The sequence below is a fragment of the Heterocephalus glaber genome, unplaced genomic scaffold (genome assembly GCF_053883595.1).
Source record: "Heterocephalus glaber isolate CG9 unplaced genomic scaffold, H.glaber_assembly_v1.0 deba00001463, whole genome shotgun sequence".
NCBI lineage: Eukaryota > Metazoa > Chordata > Mammalia > Rodentia > Bathyergidae > Heterocephalus > Heterocephalus glaber.
Genome location: NW_028258310.1, coordinates 9,830,944 through 9,848,419, shown reverse-complemented (window position 1 = coordinate 9,848,419; position 17,476 = coordinate 9,830,944). Strand labels below are relative to the sequence as shown.

Sequence of the window (17,476 nt, the reverse complement as noted above, 5' to 3'; positions counted from 1 at the left end):
TAACATGGATGAGCTTGAGTGTTAAGAAGTGGGGCTGCCTTCAGGCAGGGGCATACACAACTCATACAGCAGGACGGAAAGAGCAGGTGTGTGTGTACAGAAGATGCTGGATGAATGGCTACCTCTGGGAGTGGGACCATTCTGTATACTTGAAGAATCTTTGGCTGTCATGACCCAGCCTGGTAGACATCTAACTACATTTATGTACTGGTTCTGAGGACATTAGATAAGGCACTCAAGCAGTATCCACCTATCTAATGTTACAGTGAGGTATCCCCCATAAAGTTTTACCTTAGAGTTCATGTAAAGAAATGGAAGGAGCCTGTCTAATGACTCATCTACCAACTCACTTCACCCCACCCTATGTGTGGACTCTGAGCCATGCTCCTTCCAATCAGTATTCATGAAAGAAACCAAGACACATTCAAGCTTTGTCTGCTTTATTTTACTACATTAAACTAAGCAATAAGGCAAAACAACAACCTGTCATTCATGAAGGTTAAGGAGTGCCTCTCATTCCCAAAAGGGACCAAAAAAGATGTTTCTTTACAAATACGCATGACATTTAGCTCAGTATGCCTATCGTATGTGCTCTGAACCAAAGATAACTTTGGTGAGTAAATCAAATCACAAATCCAAATTAACTTAGGCTCATGTTTCCAAAAGTGTAGTTTCAAGTGCTAATGACATCTAACTCTCCTGTGTGGGTGCACACTGAGCAGTGTTAAAAACCTTGCACCTATTCTAATATAAAAAAGGCAACAGATGAAATTCGTAATTCACCAGTTGCAGATGTGGTACCAGTTTTTTTAAGGAGAACACCGTCTTGTGCTAAAACCTATCATGAGGAAATTGAAACCAATAGCTCTGTTATTCTGCACGTTAACTTGGCTTCTGAAGAAAAAACTAATTAAACTTTTTTGGGTTTTGGTATCACATGGGAGTGATGAGATCCATTACTTCAAATACCAGCTTCATGCCATAAAGGCCTGACACACAACTCTTTACAGTCCATGCAAATGTGTAAACGTATGAGGCTGTCCTCTACTCACGCCCACCTCTTCCACTGGCCAGTATGCAAACAGCAGTGGTTTCACAGCAGGGTCTAGCATGCAGTGAAATGGAAACTGACACTCTGTGGGGTCACAAAAAACTAAGCTCTTTCTACAGTCTGCAAAACTATTAGTTACCCATTTCCCTGCCCTGACTCCTAAGAGGCTAAATTTCAATTTTTACCATATTAAAGATGAGTATTTTTTTCTTATACTGCAGCATGTATTACTCTGTGGGAATATTTCTTCATAAAATTGGTTTGACCTTAAGAGTACAATTTAGGGTCTTTCAAAAGCTTCCTAAATAGCCTCATCTTTCAAGGGGAGCTGACAAGGACCATGTCCTACATGTATTCTAGATTATATGTCTTAGTATTTTTAAGCTACAGACTTATACAAAATAAGGATAATCAGGAAATTTATCTTTTCCTCAAAAGTCCACTGGCCACTAAGAATACTTTTAAAGACACATGGTGTGTAGCTGACAGTCTACTTTGCAAAGTCTTGTTTTAGAAAACATCACAGAAATTAAGGTTAGCAACTCAGCTCCAGTATCCAAGTAAAAACAGTGCATCTGCTGTTAGGCCAGCATTCTGGGCTACTTGTAGAACTATGTTATGGTTTACAATCAGAATGGTCTTACTTGATAAACCACAGGACAAAAGTCTTAAACTCTGTAAGAGGAAAAGTCCATTTTTTTAATATCCAGTTTGGGATGCAAGAGATTATAATAGTTAATTTCCCTTTCAAATCAGTGGAAAACCCATTAGTTCAGATCATGCTAAAATTCTAACTTTAAAAATATTTTCTGCATTCCAGAAATGAACTTGTCCCTCAGGCCTTCCTGAGCTATATTCCCACCACTTTTTCATTTTGAGACAAGGTCTCCCCAAGTTGCTCAGGCTTGCCTTGAACTTCCACTCTTCCTGCCTCCACCTCCCAAGTAGCTGGGGAGTACACCCCTGTGCCACTATGCCTGACTTGACAGGACATGTAACTACTTCTGAACTTTTTATTAAAAGATAAAGTTCCATACTCTACTGAGAAACCATTTAAGAGCAACTGATAAATGAGTGTCCTGTATTCACTTAGAAGAGGGTAAATAAAGAATGCCTTAAGAATTTTACAGGTTTTCCCATCATCACAAAACTAGACAATGTGACAGTTCTATTTTTCTGCTATGTGGAAATCTGTGGCAAAATGACAGCCATGATGATGAGTGAAGGGATATGCTTTAGACTGCCCAGCTGTATTTCATGGAATGCAGAAAGCAGTCAGTACACCGAGACCAGTGCTGGACAAGTAGCAGGTCAAGCTTTAGGTTATTACTGTAAGTCTCATCTGTCAGACTGATCCTTGTGAGGAGACTGACAGAGAGTATGGTCAGTTTCTCTGAGGAACAGCCATCCCTTTCCTGGGATGGAACTATGTTGTTGTTACTTAACGTGTAGGGCAGAACGAGGGAGACACAGACTTACTGGTGCCAACAGAGGAGAGAGCAAGAGGAATAGTGGCTACCCTGTTCCCAATGCCTGGCTATGCTCCTGCTCCTAGGAAGAAGACTCAGTAGTGCATGGGTACATCGTTAGAAACAAGGTCTAAGGAAGCAGCAGCTTCCACACTGTAACACGGGTTTGTGTGGTAATGTTGCTGGTGGGATCTGCCCACCAGGGAAACTTTTAAGGAAGCAGCGGACCCAAGCTGAGTTCCACATGTTGGGTGAGCCAGATGACTTCTGTTGCCTGGTCACTCTCTTCGATGGGGCGGATGGGAGCTGCCAGGTTTTTAAAGTCATGCTTCATCTTGAAGCAGACGGTCACTTCGCCTTCCTCGCGCTGCGGGGTGACTTTGATGAAAATGCCCACTTTGTTGGCCTTTCTAAAGGCTATGATGCTATGGAAGGAATAAGCAGAGATTAGCTAGATCACACATTAGCCAGACCATTGAAAATGACAGGCACATTGCACAAAAGTAAATTTCTAGTAAGATAGGACCATCAAATCCTGTTTATCAGCACTAAAGTTTCTCCAGCAAAATACCTATCTCTTTATTTTCTAAATATTACAAAAGTAAATGTAGACAACAAATTCAACTGAGAAAAGGTAAATCCTTCCCCTTATTCTTGGCATCAGCATACAGAGATAAACTGTAAACACTTTGGTTCTTAATCTATCAGATACTTTTCTGTAAGCTTACATTTTTCTGTATACTTAACACAAATGAGACATATTCTGTAAATTGCTTTTAAAAAAATTGTTTTATCACGAACACCTTTCCATATTGGAATATATAAATCTACATTCTATGTAATGGTTGCACAGCATCTGATCATGAATTTACCACAACTGCAGTACACTGCAGTTGCTGCGTAGTTTATTATACATCATGTGGTGAGAACATTCCCTTACATTTATCTTTGTTTGTGAGTGGCAATTTTTTAAAGAGATCCTCTGGGGGTGGGGTGGGAATAATATAGAATAACAAAACACCTGTCCTGTGTTCTCTGAAGTTAACTGAAGTTCAGTAATCACTGTACTAATTTTACCTTTCCTTCATTTTATTTTTCCAACACACCCCATGTTATGTCCTCTCTCCAATATTGTGTTGAGATAGTCTTTTACCCATTCTGTTAAAAACCTTAAATGTCCCCTGTGGTAGTTTATCAAGCTACTGGATAGGATTCCGCTACATCCACTTCTGCTCCAGAGGCTGGCTCCCTGCTAGGTTCTATCAACAGGAGACTCTAAAGCTCTAAAAGATGGTAGAAGCTTAGTCCTTCCTCAGCTTTGCATTTGCTCATGGTTCTTGTGGGGATCACCCCAGCTATTCTTCTTCACCCAGGAAACGGCAGTATCCAGTTGGTTTTCCAATTCCTGCCTGATCAGCTTTATCATCCCACCCTTCTGCCACTCGGAGATGCCAGCAGCACATATCTCCTCCCTGCTTTCCTAGCAGTCTTGAGTTTTGGCTCCCCGGGGCTCCTTCAAGCTCATGAATTTTAATAATTCTTTACTTATTTTTCATTAACTTATTTCATTCTTTATTTTTATTTTTTTTGGTACCAGGGATCAAACTCAGGACCTTATGCTCGCCAGGCAGGTACGGCATCGCTGAGCTATACCCCCGGCCCATCATTAACTTATTTCAATAGTACATATTTATGTGGGGCCAGTGCAATAATTTAATACATGTAGACAATAAAGATTAAAAAAAAGACCAAATCAGGGTAGCTGGAACTTCTACCTCAAACACTTCTTAAAATTTTTTGATTAACACATTAAAAACCACATATTCATGAGGTACAGGGTGATATTTCAATACATGTACATAATGTGTACACAAATCACCATAATTAGCATTACCATTGATTAATGTTACTTTGTATTTGGAAGCTTCCAGTTTCCCTCTTCTAGTTGGAATTTTTGTTTTGTTTTCTGAGACAAAGTCTTGCTATGTAATGCAGGCTGGCCATGAACTCACTAGGTAGTCCTGATTGGCCTTGAACTCATTGCGATCCTCCTACCTCAGCTTCCCAATTGCTGGGATTCCAGGTGTGTGGCACCACGCCCAGCTCCCGAGTTTGAATTTTAAATTTCTAACTACTTCCTTTTGTCCTCAAAGCCCTAGAGATGTTAGCTGTTTCATAGGAACTTCAAAGTTCTTTTTAACATGTTATCTCGTTAACTTTTTTTTTTTTAACAGGGGTTATTAAGAAAAGGTCTTGCTATATATATATAGTTCAGGCAGGCCTTGAACTTGCAATCCTCCTGTGTTTGGATTATACACAGGAGTGCCTCACTGCACCAGGCAACAATCCTTTACTATGAAATTCTCTCTGTTTAAAACATAGATATAATTTTAGACTGGATCTTGACTAATGCATTCCTTACCAAGGTAATTCTACCACTGAGCTACATCTCCAGCCCTTATTTATTTAATTTTTAAAAAATTTCGAGTCAGGGTCTCACTGTTTGTGAGCCTGATCTCAAATTTGCTATTCTTCTGCTTCAGACTCTTTAGTCGCTGGGATTCACCAAGCTCAAAGTGTTTTGTTATTTCTCAGTTACTAAGTTAGAGACAGTAAAATCTATTAATTATTTTAAGGGGGTAGAAACAAACCTAATGATAAATGTATAGGGACAGAATGATGTATCCTGTCCACAACCATAAAAATCATACACTTGAAGCCAGGTATGGTGGGACAAGCCTGTAAGCCCAGGATGCAGGAGGCCGAGGCAGGAGGATTGCTTTGAGTTTGAGGCCAGCTTGGGCTACATAGTGAGTTCAAGGCCAGCCTGAACTACATAGCAAAAACCCAAACCAAACCAAACAAAAAAAACCCATACACTTTAAAAGTTTTGTTAACATTCAAGAATATATATTTAAGTGAAAAACAAAGGCTAAAAAAACCATTCACAGAATATTCTTTTTTTTTTTTCCACTTTAGTAGTAGTTTATTTTTAAGAAAGGATAGCAAGTTTATAGACTGTACAAGGAAAAGGGATTTAAATGGGGAAAAATGAAACAGGTAACCATCTCATTTGGAAAAAAAAAATCAGCTTCCTCCATGCCAAGGACAAAATTCACTCAATATAATTATTTAAAAAATCTAATATTTTATAAAGCTAAATGACACATGCTCGGGCCACTTGTTAGGGAAAGTTTATTTAGTGTCCAAAGATTGTTTATGTCGATGTATGGAAAAGAGCGTGAGTTTTTTAAAAAAATCAGAAAAGGAAAAGAGATTCTGCTTTTCATACAGCACGCAAAGCCTGTAGTAAGAATGTAATTCATTTGAAATTTCAAGTGATACAACATCTACTGGCTTGTCCCTTAAGTCTGTTAGACTTTTAGTACCCTAAAATATACTAGAAGGTGTCACTACTTTTTTATTTCAATATAAAAATAGCACATTATTTTGTCAGTTATTTGCAGTTTTACATTTCTGGTTACCAAAGTTCATTCTGACAGCATGTACTTTGGGAATTATCTTTGTCTATAACTGACAGATGTTTATATTAAAATATTGTATTAAAAATTTAAAATAGGTATTTTGGATAGAATGTGTCTTCAGTATAAAATCTAATTGACCACAGTATTATTGCTAGTCTTTTTGTTTACTATAACTAAGAATATAAAGTTTTGTTAACATTCGAGAATATATATTTAAGTGAAAAACAAAGGCTAAAAAGCGTTCACAGAATATTCTCAGTGATGGAAAAAGTATCCAGAAGGACAAATACCAAAATGGTAACAGTGTTCATCTCTGACAGTGGGATAGTTTTACTAGATATATATCCCACATTTTATATAGTAATTATTTTTATAAGAAAAAAGTATTATATTTAACAATCCAGATAAGAAAAGGAGATATACAAGTGAGCATCCTGTATTAGCCAATTGTTACTTGATGATCACCAAAAAGCTCACTCACTCAGGATCATCCTGAAAGTCCTGGGGCTCTGCCAACTCGTCATACTCTGCTGCTGCATCCTTGCCAGCTAACACAAGCTCTCTGGGAGGCACCACCACCTGGAGAGCAACAGAGCCTGCTTCAGCGGGAACAGGTGTGCTGTAGGGTATTCACTCAACAGAACATGGCCAAGTATTTAAGTGGCAACTTTCAAGACATATACGACATTATACTATTTACATATGGAGGTTAAAAACAGTGCCTAGGAATACAGATATTCTTACTAAATATACAGAGTGAAGAAACTTTTGGGAATGATAAAGTCAAGTGCTTGCTCCATAGGACTACAAAAAAGAATTCAACCAGAAAGAATGCAGGGCACTTCATTTGTGTCTTTAACATATTATTTTAAATTCTTTTTTGTATTTATTTTACGGTTTTATTTCTTAGGGGGATGAGAAGTACATGAGTGTCTGGTGTATTTAAAATTTTTTTTTAAAAAGTTCACACCTTTTTTTTTTTTTTAAAAAAAGAAAGACACTAAAGAGAAACATTAGTTTCAACACAGGGACAACTGGGTATATTTATGGTCATGGAAAAGAGTTATGTTTTCTTTAGACTTATTTTTATGCTGCTTCAAATTTGCTCAGAGGCTAACAGAAACAACTCCAGCCATATTTCTAATTATGCACACAAATGTAGCAGGGCTGGTATAAAGAGAGAAAGACTGCAAATTTTCAAGCTGGGTATATATATACCAAGCAATCATTTCTGTCTCCTAACTGGAGCTGCCTATTAATGTGATTTTTAAAAAGGAGCAAGGCCGATAAATCCCATCTTTCCTCAGAGGTGATGCTAGGTAAGTGAAATAAATCATAAAAGAGTAGAAAGAAAAAAAGAGATAAAGACATTCCCTAATAAGATTATTTGAATAACAGCTAAAGATATAGGCATCCTTTCTATCAATTTTAGTTATGAGTATCATGCTGAATTATGGGTTAGTAGTTCAGGATCTAAAATTCTTATCCTAAAATTTCCAGTACTAGAGAAATCACTCAATAACAAAATACAGAGGCCATATTTCATTTATTCAACTAACCTGTAAGTAAAAATCATGATTTTAGTACGTGTTATGTATACTTTATGTGGGGAGATGGAATCTAGAAAAGACATACTTGTACCTGCTTTCAAAAGGAGGTGATGCTTCACATGAATCCTGACAAATGAAAGGGCATACATGCTAGAGAAAAAGGGACCTTCAGGAGGCATTCTAGGTACAATGAACAGAGTATACATTTCTCCAGCATGAAAAGTTCTGAATCCATTGGATCTGCTTGGGTCACAATCACTAATATCGACAATCTAGAGAATGCTAAATTGGCGGATCTGGAGCAAGGTCATGCTGGAAGAATAGTCAGAAGTCATTGGTATGCTATGCCAAAGAATTTGGACTTCATGTTAAAGTCAGTGAGATACTAACTGATCAGCATGCTGTGCATGGTTAGATTTTAGAAAAATCACCCTGGTGTCAAAACAGAGATGGACTGAAATGGAAGTGGGTGTGCTAAAAAACAGTGAGGTCAGGTAGGAAGCTACTGTCACAGACCAGGTAAATGACGAGACTGTCAAACAGGGTAGTGGCAATGTATCTGGGGATAAAGTTAAAACATTAGGAAGTAGAATCAGAAGAACTTGCTGAGTAGAGGTGGAAATGAGTGAGGATGTGGAATCTTTTTTAAAGCTGGGTCACATGAAGCTACTGTGGCCATAGGCAGAGTGTGTCACAATGAGACAAAATACCTACCTTAGCAGTGCTGTTCGTTTTATCAGGGTCCCCCTCCTCACACTCCAACAGAGTCACATGTGTGAGGTTTTCCACTGGATTCGTAAGAGTCAGGAGGACCTGGCTCTCCTGGGAAGAAGAAAAGCATCTCTCAGACATGTGCCATGCTTAGCTGCTATACCAAATATTTTACAAAATTATCTCCCCCATCACTCCTGAGCAGATGCCTACCTATATTCCGCATGGCTGCATTCTCAGAGTGCTCACTGATCTCTATTCTGCTATCTATATGTTAGGCTATGTACTCTCTAGAGTTGCTATTTCACTGAGGAAATGAGATGGATCTTACAGAAAGAGCCAGTTACTAGATCCAGAAATTCTGAGGAATATACATCATCTAAGTGACTGTCCCAGTAAGGTTACTACTGAAGGACTGAAAAGAAGGAAGCCCCATAAATAATATATGAACCACAGCCTAGCCAGATATGTCAACACAGGAAATAATGATATACCCAGTCTTATAAAAAATCCTTTAAGACTTCTTGAGTCATGATGGCTTATTCTTATTCGGTACTTTCTCGAGGTCAGCAAAATACTCCTTCAAATGAACAGGGACTATATAAATATTCTCATGAGCAACAGGAAAGGAAGAGATAAAGAGGCTGCTGCAGAGCATTCTATAATTCACTGGGGGAGATGTAGGAAGAGGTATGAATGAGGGCTCCAGGGAAGAGAGGGGGTGTGGTAAAGAAGAAACCTAGCTCATTCGTGGTCATGGATGCATAAACACATGAGGCCAGGGAGAATTTCCAGGCTGGAGAGAAGGGAAAGATGCCTGCAGGGGGCCACGTCATTATTGTTCCTTTCCCTACCTAAGATTCCACCTTTACAGAATGTCCACCCTGCTCCTTCCACATACATTTCAAAGGTGTTACTGTCAAGAATCCAAGTTTGAGAAACTTAAAGTCACAATTCCTTTATTATTCTTTGTTTTCTATACCTTGCTCACTGCAACCCATGCCAAATATACCCATCCCGCCCCATACACATCCTTTGTCAGTCAGTTCTGTCAATAAGGAAGGTACTAACCTTCGTGTAGCGAAGGTTGGGAATTGACATGATTCTCACTTCTGGAATATAATTGCTACCAATGAATAAAAAAAAAATCCATTAATGGTCACTGGAGTTTTTCGAAATTATTACTTCTCTTTAAGTTAGTGTGACAAATAAATTCTTCATGTTAATTAGAATATGTAAAAGAAAAAGAAATTTAAAGAATCATATTACCATAGTAAGAGACCAGATATGAAATCAAACCAATTATGAATTCTATCTGAAATCTTACGATCATAGCCTATCCATATAGAGCTAGTTTAGAGCCTATACGTGTGTGTGTATCATGACAGATATTTTCAGTATTATTAGATTTATTTTGGGGATTTATTATATTTTGGGGATCTTATTTAATAATTCATTTTTATAATTCTAGAAGGTAATTGGTTGTAAGATCCAACTCTCATGTAATAATATGTTGTAGGGCTGTAAAAACATATTCTTACCACATGCCAAGCAATGTTCTAAGTACCTTATAGGTATTTTTTCACGTCATCTTCATGGCAACTTCATGAATCAGGTCTTGTTACTACTATAGTCATACCTTGGTATTACTCAAGTGCTTTGAAGCTTGCCAAATTTGGTACTTGCATCTAGATGAGACAGTTTTAAACCACATTCATCATTTGTTTGGTATTCCATATGTAGCTAGAATCTGTTGGGATCAACTGCCTTATGACTTACTATCCTTTACAGCCAAAACAGTTTGGTAAGTTGTCATGCCTCCTGGAACCAATTGACAAGTACTAAGGTACTGCTGTATTTCCATTATTAGAATGTACATCCTGGGCATGGTAAGTGACAATACCAGGATTTCACATCCAGGCAGTCTTGCTTAATGTCTTTACTCTTGACCTCTATGTTATGCTGCCTTTCTAAGTAAGACAGCAGAAATCTGTATTTAAGTGTGCTTGGTCTGGACTCAAAACTGTCCAGCATCAAATCCCAGTTTAGTATTTACAGATCAAGATACTGCTTTCTAAAACCGATGCTTTTAGTGATTTGGTTTTTCAACTATAGAAACAAGAAAATAAGGGCATTTATCTCTAGAGGCTGTTGTGAAAAGTAAGTTAGCCAATATGTGCACAAACTGCTTTGAAAAGTGCTTGCAAGAAAGCATGCACAAACTTTAGTTATTGTGCATATATTAACATAAAATAAAACCTATTGCAGAAACACAAAGTGAAAAAAGTACATCTTAGAATCCAGGAAATAAGGCATTTTAACCACAAACTAGATACTTTTCATGGTGAACAGCAGGATTACTTCAGTACCTTAACTGAAATTCAAGGATCCTCCTTACCAAGGATCTGGATTCAGCAGATCTGAGGTGTGGCAAGAGTATCTGTATTAAAACTGCCAGGTGGCTTTCCCGTGGCCTCAGCCTCCCAAGTAGCTGGGCTTACAGGTGTGTGTAATCATGCCTGGTGTCATTTTTGTTGTTTTCTTCCTTCCTATCATGTATTAAATAATACTAGCTAGGAAAATAAACATTTTATTGTGATTTACACTCGCAAACATAATAATTTATATGTTATTTGACACTTGCAAACGTAATAGCTTATATGATTCTTTGCAACAACCTGAGGAGGCATAACTTCCATTTCAGAAAGGAAGGAAATAAGTTTAGACAAATACTGTAAGTGGCAGACACTATACCTGGCCCTCACTAGCTTCTCTTAAGTCACCAGAACAGCATTTTCCAACCTTTTTGTTTCCTAATATTTTCTTAACTGCTGTGTAATATTTTACAGGAGTGTATCTCAATTTAATGAACAATTTTTTTTTTTTTTTCCTGGTACCATGGATCAAACTCAGGACCTTGCACTTGCCCCACAGGTGCTGGAACCACTGAGCTAAATCCCTGGCCCCTTAATGAACAATTTTGTTACTAATAGTTAATGAGCTTGACAGTGAAACAGTTTCTAGCTTTTCTCCTTAACATGTTGCAATGTATATCCTTATAAGTGTATCTTTGTTAATTAGTGTGTCTTTTTCCACAGAACAGATTTCTGAGATGGACTGCTGGGTTAAAAGGTCTATATAATTTGTCTTGATAGTCCGACTGCTCTTCAGAAAGATTCTAGCAATTTATAATCCCATCGGTAATGTATGCAAATACATGTTTACCTACATTCTCATGGCCACTAGATACTATTTATTTTTTAAACTTTTCTTATTAAACCTCAGTGTCTTTTCAAATATATCTTCTGACCATCTGGAATTTTTCTTCCATTGGATGCTGGTTCAAAGCCTTTGCCTCACTCCCACCTCACTGCCTCTATTTTTATTTTTCCATTTGGTGGGAATTCTTTTTTTTTTTAAAATAAATTTTATTTTATTTTATTCCAATCCCCTGAGCCCCCCTCTCTTCCCTATGTACAAAAGCTTTGTTTCTATTTTTCCTTCTATTTTCATTCTACAAGCCAGAGCTATCAAACTTTTGTCCTGAGTGCTAATATGCATTCCTTCCTGCTCTACTGTCTGTCTCAGGACCCTGCAGTTAATTTCATGTTTCACTTTGCCAAGGTCAATGGTGTTTCTTTTCCTTAGTAGTTTCTGGGTTTCTTGACTTGCTTAGGAAGGGCTCTCTTATCCTAAAGTTATACAGCAGTTTGCTAATTTTTCAAATATTTTTCATATTTGTAAGGTGGTTTTTACACATAAAATTCCCTTCCATTGACAAGCCCCAATGAGTTAATGCTAACTTAAATCATTTTTATTCCGCTTAATGACATATTATCAGGATACAGGTAAATAAAATATTGTTTTGGGAATATACTTTGCTATACTTTGGAAGTCAGGGGTGCTCTACCATTGAGCTACATTCCCAGCCCTTTTTAGTCTTCATTTTGAAAGACTAGACTCTTAGGCTAAACTCAAACTTTTGATCCTTTTATCTTAGCCTCGCACCTAACTGTCATTTACAGCTGTGTACCATCACACCTGGCAATTTTCTATACTTTACTAATTTTTAAATTTTAAAAAGATTATGCACAAACTTAGGTACTTTATAATTTGTAATGAATGACTGGTGATTCTACCCAATAAACAACATAGCACATTGCTCCAGACCATACTATATTTCTGAGTTCGTGACACACTTTTCTTGATTCTATGTGTATAGATTTTACCTTAAACTTCATCTCAATTGAAAACATGAACAAGAACAGAATGGTTAGATTATTGTAATTTTCTTTTCTTTAGGCCAAGAGTAAATACATTTTGTATTGAAAAAAAACACCTGAAAAAAACCAAAATTAAAACCAGAATCAGTAACACACAAAACACCAGCCCCAAAATACTCACACAGCAACCAGCTGGATTTTGAATTTGATAGATGTTGGATTAAATTCTGGCTTGCTCAAATTATGTTCACATTTCTAAAAAGAAAAATACGTATCAGAGGAAAATTGGAACACACTTTGTTAATCCATAGAGCTGCTATATTCAGAAGGATAGCACTTAGTAAAATATTGATTTATTCTGCTACAGGTTTTGAAATAGTGTATGCTACTGACAACTGAAATTTATAAAAGATGTTTAGTCTTCTAGATATAAGCAACCACTATAAAATACTACTGAAACAACTAACACACTTCTGTGTTAGCTATAACTTCTGTTATGTGTTTGTTAGGACTTCTGTGCTGAACAATATGCTCCCTGGATTAAATGAATTTTATATCACATCGACTTTATGAGGAAGTTGTAGCTACTGTAACTGTTAATGTTTTCATTTTATAGGTGACTAAAATGTGACACAGGAAAAGTGAGTAATCTATACAACTTCACAGAGCCAGTATGAATGATAGCTGGGACTTAAATTCAAGCAGGATAATTCCAGTCTTACACTTTGAAATACAGTAATGAGGGCCGAGGATTTAGCTCAGTGGTTTTGCCGCCTGCTGCGCAAGCGGCAAGGACTCGAGTTCGATCCCCAGTACCAAAAAAAAACCCCAACAAACCAGTAATGAATATTTATTATTTTTTTTGGGGGGGGGTGCTATTTACTGCTTTAAAAAAAAAAGCAATACTTAAAACCAGTTAAAATTTTTTTAACAGCACAAAAAAAGATGTTCATTGTAAAGAGTACCTGTTATCTGTGTGTCCCCTTATTCCCCTCTCACCAGAGCTGTCCTATCCAAACAAGCTATGTACATAAGTATAAGCATACATCACCTTTCTTTTTTTTTTTCACAGTAATAAAAGGGAAGTTTGGGATTTTTGTTTTGGATACTAGGGATTGAACCCAGGGTCTCTGGACCGACCTACATACCCCTATGGGTTTCTTTTTTTAAAATTTTTATTGGAGAGAGGATCTTGAAAAGTCACTAAAGTGGTCCAGGCTGGGCTCAAACTGGTAATCCTCCTCCTTCAGCCTCCCAGGATACTGGGAGTGCAGGCATGCAACTCCACACCTGGCTTAAGAGGGAGCATTTTATACATTCTTTTGCCCTTGCTCTTTTCACTTAAGCTGGAATTCCCTTTCAACACACATGTATGTATGCATTAATTACTTTGACAGACACTGCCAAACTGATAACTTTTGCCAGTCTGATTATGAAATGACAAGGGCTGGGGATTTAGCTCAGTGGCACCGTACCTGCCTTGTAAACACAGGTCCTGAGTTTGATCCCTGGTACCGGGGGGAAAAAGTGCTACGTAGACAGATTAAAAAAAAGTCATTAAAAAAAAAAGGGCTGGGGATTTAGCTCAGTGGCACCTGAGTTTGATCCCAGGTATGGGGGGTGTGTGTGAAAGAAATGACATCTCATGGCAGGTTTAATGTATGTTTTCTTGTCAGGCAGGGTTGGTGGCACTGAGCTACATCCCCGGTCCAAATGTATGTTTTCTTGGTTTCATGTTCATTAGATACTGGAATTTTTTTTCAGTCATGATTTGTATGTTAGCATCTACTGGTTACTTTTATATTGGCTTATGCTTTTCTTGCTAATTTGCTAAAGTTCATTATATATCCTGGATGTTAATCATGTGTTAATTACATATTCAAATTACTCATCTCAGTGTATGGCCTTTTTATTTCTTTATAAGTTTTCTTTGGAATGGGGGCACAGAATTTACTTTCAATACAGTCAAATATACAATTCTTTACAGTTTGTATTTGTTTTGCGTTTTTTTGCTTAAATTCTTTTATTGGTACATTTAGGTATACGTTTACATTTATCATTGGGTGCTTGTACCTGTACATGATGTATCTTGGTTCTTATTTATTCCCCATTCCCTGTGCTCCCTTCCTTATTTACAATTCCCTTTTTCCATTTTTTCCTTTTTTCATAATTTTTCCTTTCCCCTTTCCCTCCCACTTCCCCTACTCCTTCAGACCTTTTCTTCCTATTTCAAATCATTTTAATCCTTATTTACACTTTCAGTTTCTCACACTAGACAAACTATTCAGTATTTACATGTGTGTTCTATTTATTCCACTTAAGAGTATGGCCTCAATATGCATCCACTGAGCTATAAATGTCTCTAGTTTCTCGTTCTTTATGGCTGAGTAGAACTCCATATATTTATTTATTGAACCCTCTCCCACCTACAATTCATGAAGGTATTATTTTCTTTTAGAAGTTTTGCACTTCATATTTGCTCTTAAAGTTTCCAGTGTTTCTGAAACTGTTATTTGTGTAAGGTATGAGATAGGGACTCAATTTTATTTTTCTTCAGATATAATCACTGACCTAGCAAAACTTAATAATCTATTCTTTCCCCACTGACCTGGAATGCCATATCAAGTAAATTTCAAATTTTCTTACATGAATGGGTCAATCTGTTTTTTCTATTCTGCTGCATATATTATATATATACATATATTACTGTATTAATGGTACATTATATAAATGACACCTATGTAAACAATCTATACAATAATATTTACTATTATTCTTTTTTTGTTGTTGTTTGAGACAGTCTTGCTTGTAGTTTAGTCTGGCTTTGAACTCACTATGTACCCCAGGCTGTCAGAGAACTTGTGGTGATCCTCCTGCCTCAACCTTCAGTGCTGGGATTACACATATGTGCCACCATGCCTGGCTTGGTTTTGTATTTTTATACTGATTCTTAATTTATTAATAAAGTATCTGTTCTTTCTTCTAGTTTCTTTGGATTTTCCTTGCTATTATTTTTCTAACTTCTTGAAATGGATGCTGAGATATAGATCTTTTAACCTTTTTTCTTACCTGTATCTTCATACAGAGATCTATATATCTCTAAGAACGTTATTAGTTGTAACCTACAAATTTTGCTATATAGCGATTACCAATTTCTAACTTAATTGTATTATGATCAAATAATAAACTTCAATAATTTCATCTTTTGTATAGTCCGCAGATCTTAGGGATAGTTTTTTTTAATATACGGTCATTTGGTCATATTTATAGTTAAATTGTTTATATAACTTTACTGATTTTCATCCGTTTTTAGTTACTGAGAGGAATATGTTGTTTTACAGATTTTGAGTCTGTATTATTTGGTACCTACAGATTTAGAGTGTTACATCTTTTTTGTGAACTGAATCTTTTTTTTTTTGAACTGAATCTTTTCTTTATGAACTGTGATAGTTTGGCAATATGTTGCCCAAAGGCTCAGTGTGTTGGAAGTTCAGTTACTGATGAGCTTTTCGAAAGTCATCAGATCCTGGGGGCTCTAACTTCATCAGTGGATTAATCTACTAATGAGATCATAATTTGATGGTGTTACTGGGGGTGAAAGAAATAGGAGATGGGACCTAAGTGAAGGGAGTGGGTCATGGTGTGTGACCTTGGGGACTATATCTGGTCCATGGCCCTGTCCTCTCTGGCTCTTTCCCTCTCTGTGTTCTAACTGCCCTGAGGTGAGAAGCACTGCTATACCACGTCCTTCCAGCAAGATGCTCTGCCTCACCTCAGGCCACAGCAATGGAACCAGCCTATCAGGGACTAAAACCTCTGAAACTATAACCCCAAATACATCTTTCTTCCCTTCAGTTGTTTTTCTCAGGTATTTGGTCACAGTAATAAAAAGCTAATATATATTCATTTTTAAAAATTAGTGTTTGTATGGGGATTTAGCTCACTGGCACTGCACCTGCCTCGTAAGCGCAAGGTACTGAGTCTGATGCCCGGTACTGCAAAAAAATAAAAAATAAAAAAAATAAAAAATTAGTGTTTGTACAATATGTATTTTCTAATCTACTCTTTTTTTTGTTGTTGTTACTGGGGATTTAACTTGGGTCCCTGTGCTTGCAGGGTAGGCAGCAGAGCCACTGAGCTAAATCTCCAGCCCACCATCTACTTTTTTTTGGAAACAGGGTCTTGCTATATAGTTCAGGCTGGCTTTGAACTCTCATCGATACTCCTACCTCCCAAGTGCTGGGATTAGAGGCATGTGCCACCATACCTCGCTCCCCATCTACTTTGAACCTTTCTGAATCCTCATGTTTGTGTTTCCTGCAATCAGCATGTTGATGAGTCATTGTATTTTATTATTGAAACTGACAATTTTTGTCTTTTAATGGAAGCATCTTGTTGATATTGAATATAAATACTGAAATGTCAGGCTTTGAACTGTATGTTTTCTATCTGAAGCATCAGTTAGTTTTGTTATTTTCCTACTTTCGTTCTTTTTAAAAAAGACTACAGAAATTTTCTAACATATACAAAAATATAGCTGGTATTATAAAACCCTAACTACTTATCATCCCAACTCAACTGGGAGGTAGTTAAGAGAGGGGAAAATGGGAAAGGGAGAGGGGATCAAAAAATCATCAAGATGCAATATACACGTACAATTTCCTAAAACAAACTATTATGCACTGTACTATATACCAATAAAAAAGAAAAAAAATTAGCAACAATGGCTAATCTTCCTTCTTTTGTACGCTTACCCACTCCTTATCCGTGATTATTTTGCGATAAATATCAAACATCATGTCATTTCATCCATAAATATTTTGGTATATATCTCCAAAAGATATCTTTTTTTTTTTGGGTACTGGAGATTGAACTCGGGACCTTGCGCTTGCAAGACAGGCGACAGAACCACTGAGCTAAATCCTCGGCCCCTCCCAAAGATATTTTAAAAAATAACAATACTATTATTACTCCTAAGAAATGAACA

At 37.0% G+C, this 17,476-nt stretch overlaps 1 protein-coding gene across 2 annotated transcripts in view; it reads right to left on the bottom strand.

The window, feature by feature from the left end:
• Window positions 1–423: 423 nt before the first annotated feature.
• Window positions 424–17,476, bottom strand: part of Dctn4 (dynactin subunit 4) — a 34,681-nt gene continuing 17,628 nt past the window's right edge. For both annotated transcript variants that reach the window (XM_004854433.4, XM_004854434.4), the window contains 5 exons: window positions 12,671–12,744; window positions 9,338–9,392; window positions 8,270–8,377; window positions 6,487–6,584; window positions 424–2,945 (listed from right to left, as the gene is read on the bottom strand). In XM_004854433.4, coding sequence (XP_004854490.1) covers window positions 2,732–2,945; window positions 6,487–6,584; window positions 8,270–8,377; window positions 9,338–9,392; window positions 12,671–12,744 — 549 coding nt within the window. In that variant the 3' untranslated portion in view covers window positions 424–2,731. The remainder of the gene's footprint in view (window positions 2,946–6,486; window positions 6,585–8,269; window positions 8,378–9,337; window positions 9,393–12,670; window positions 12,745–17,476) is intronic.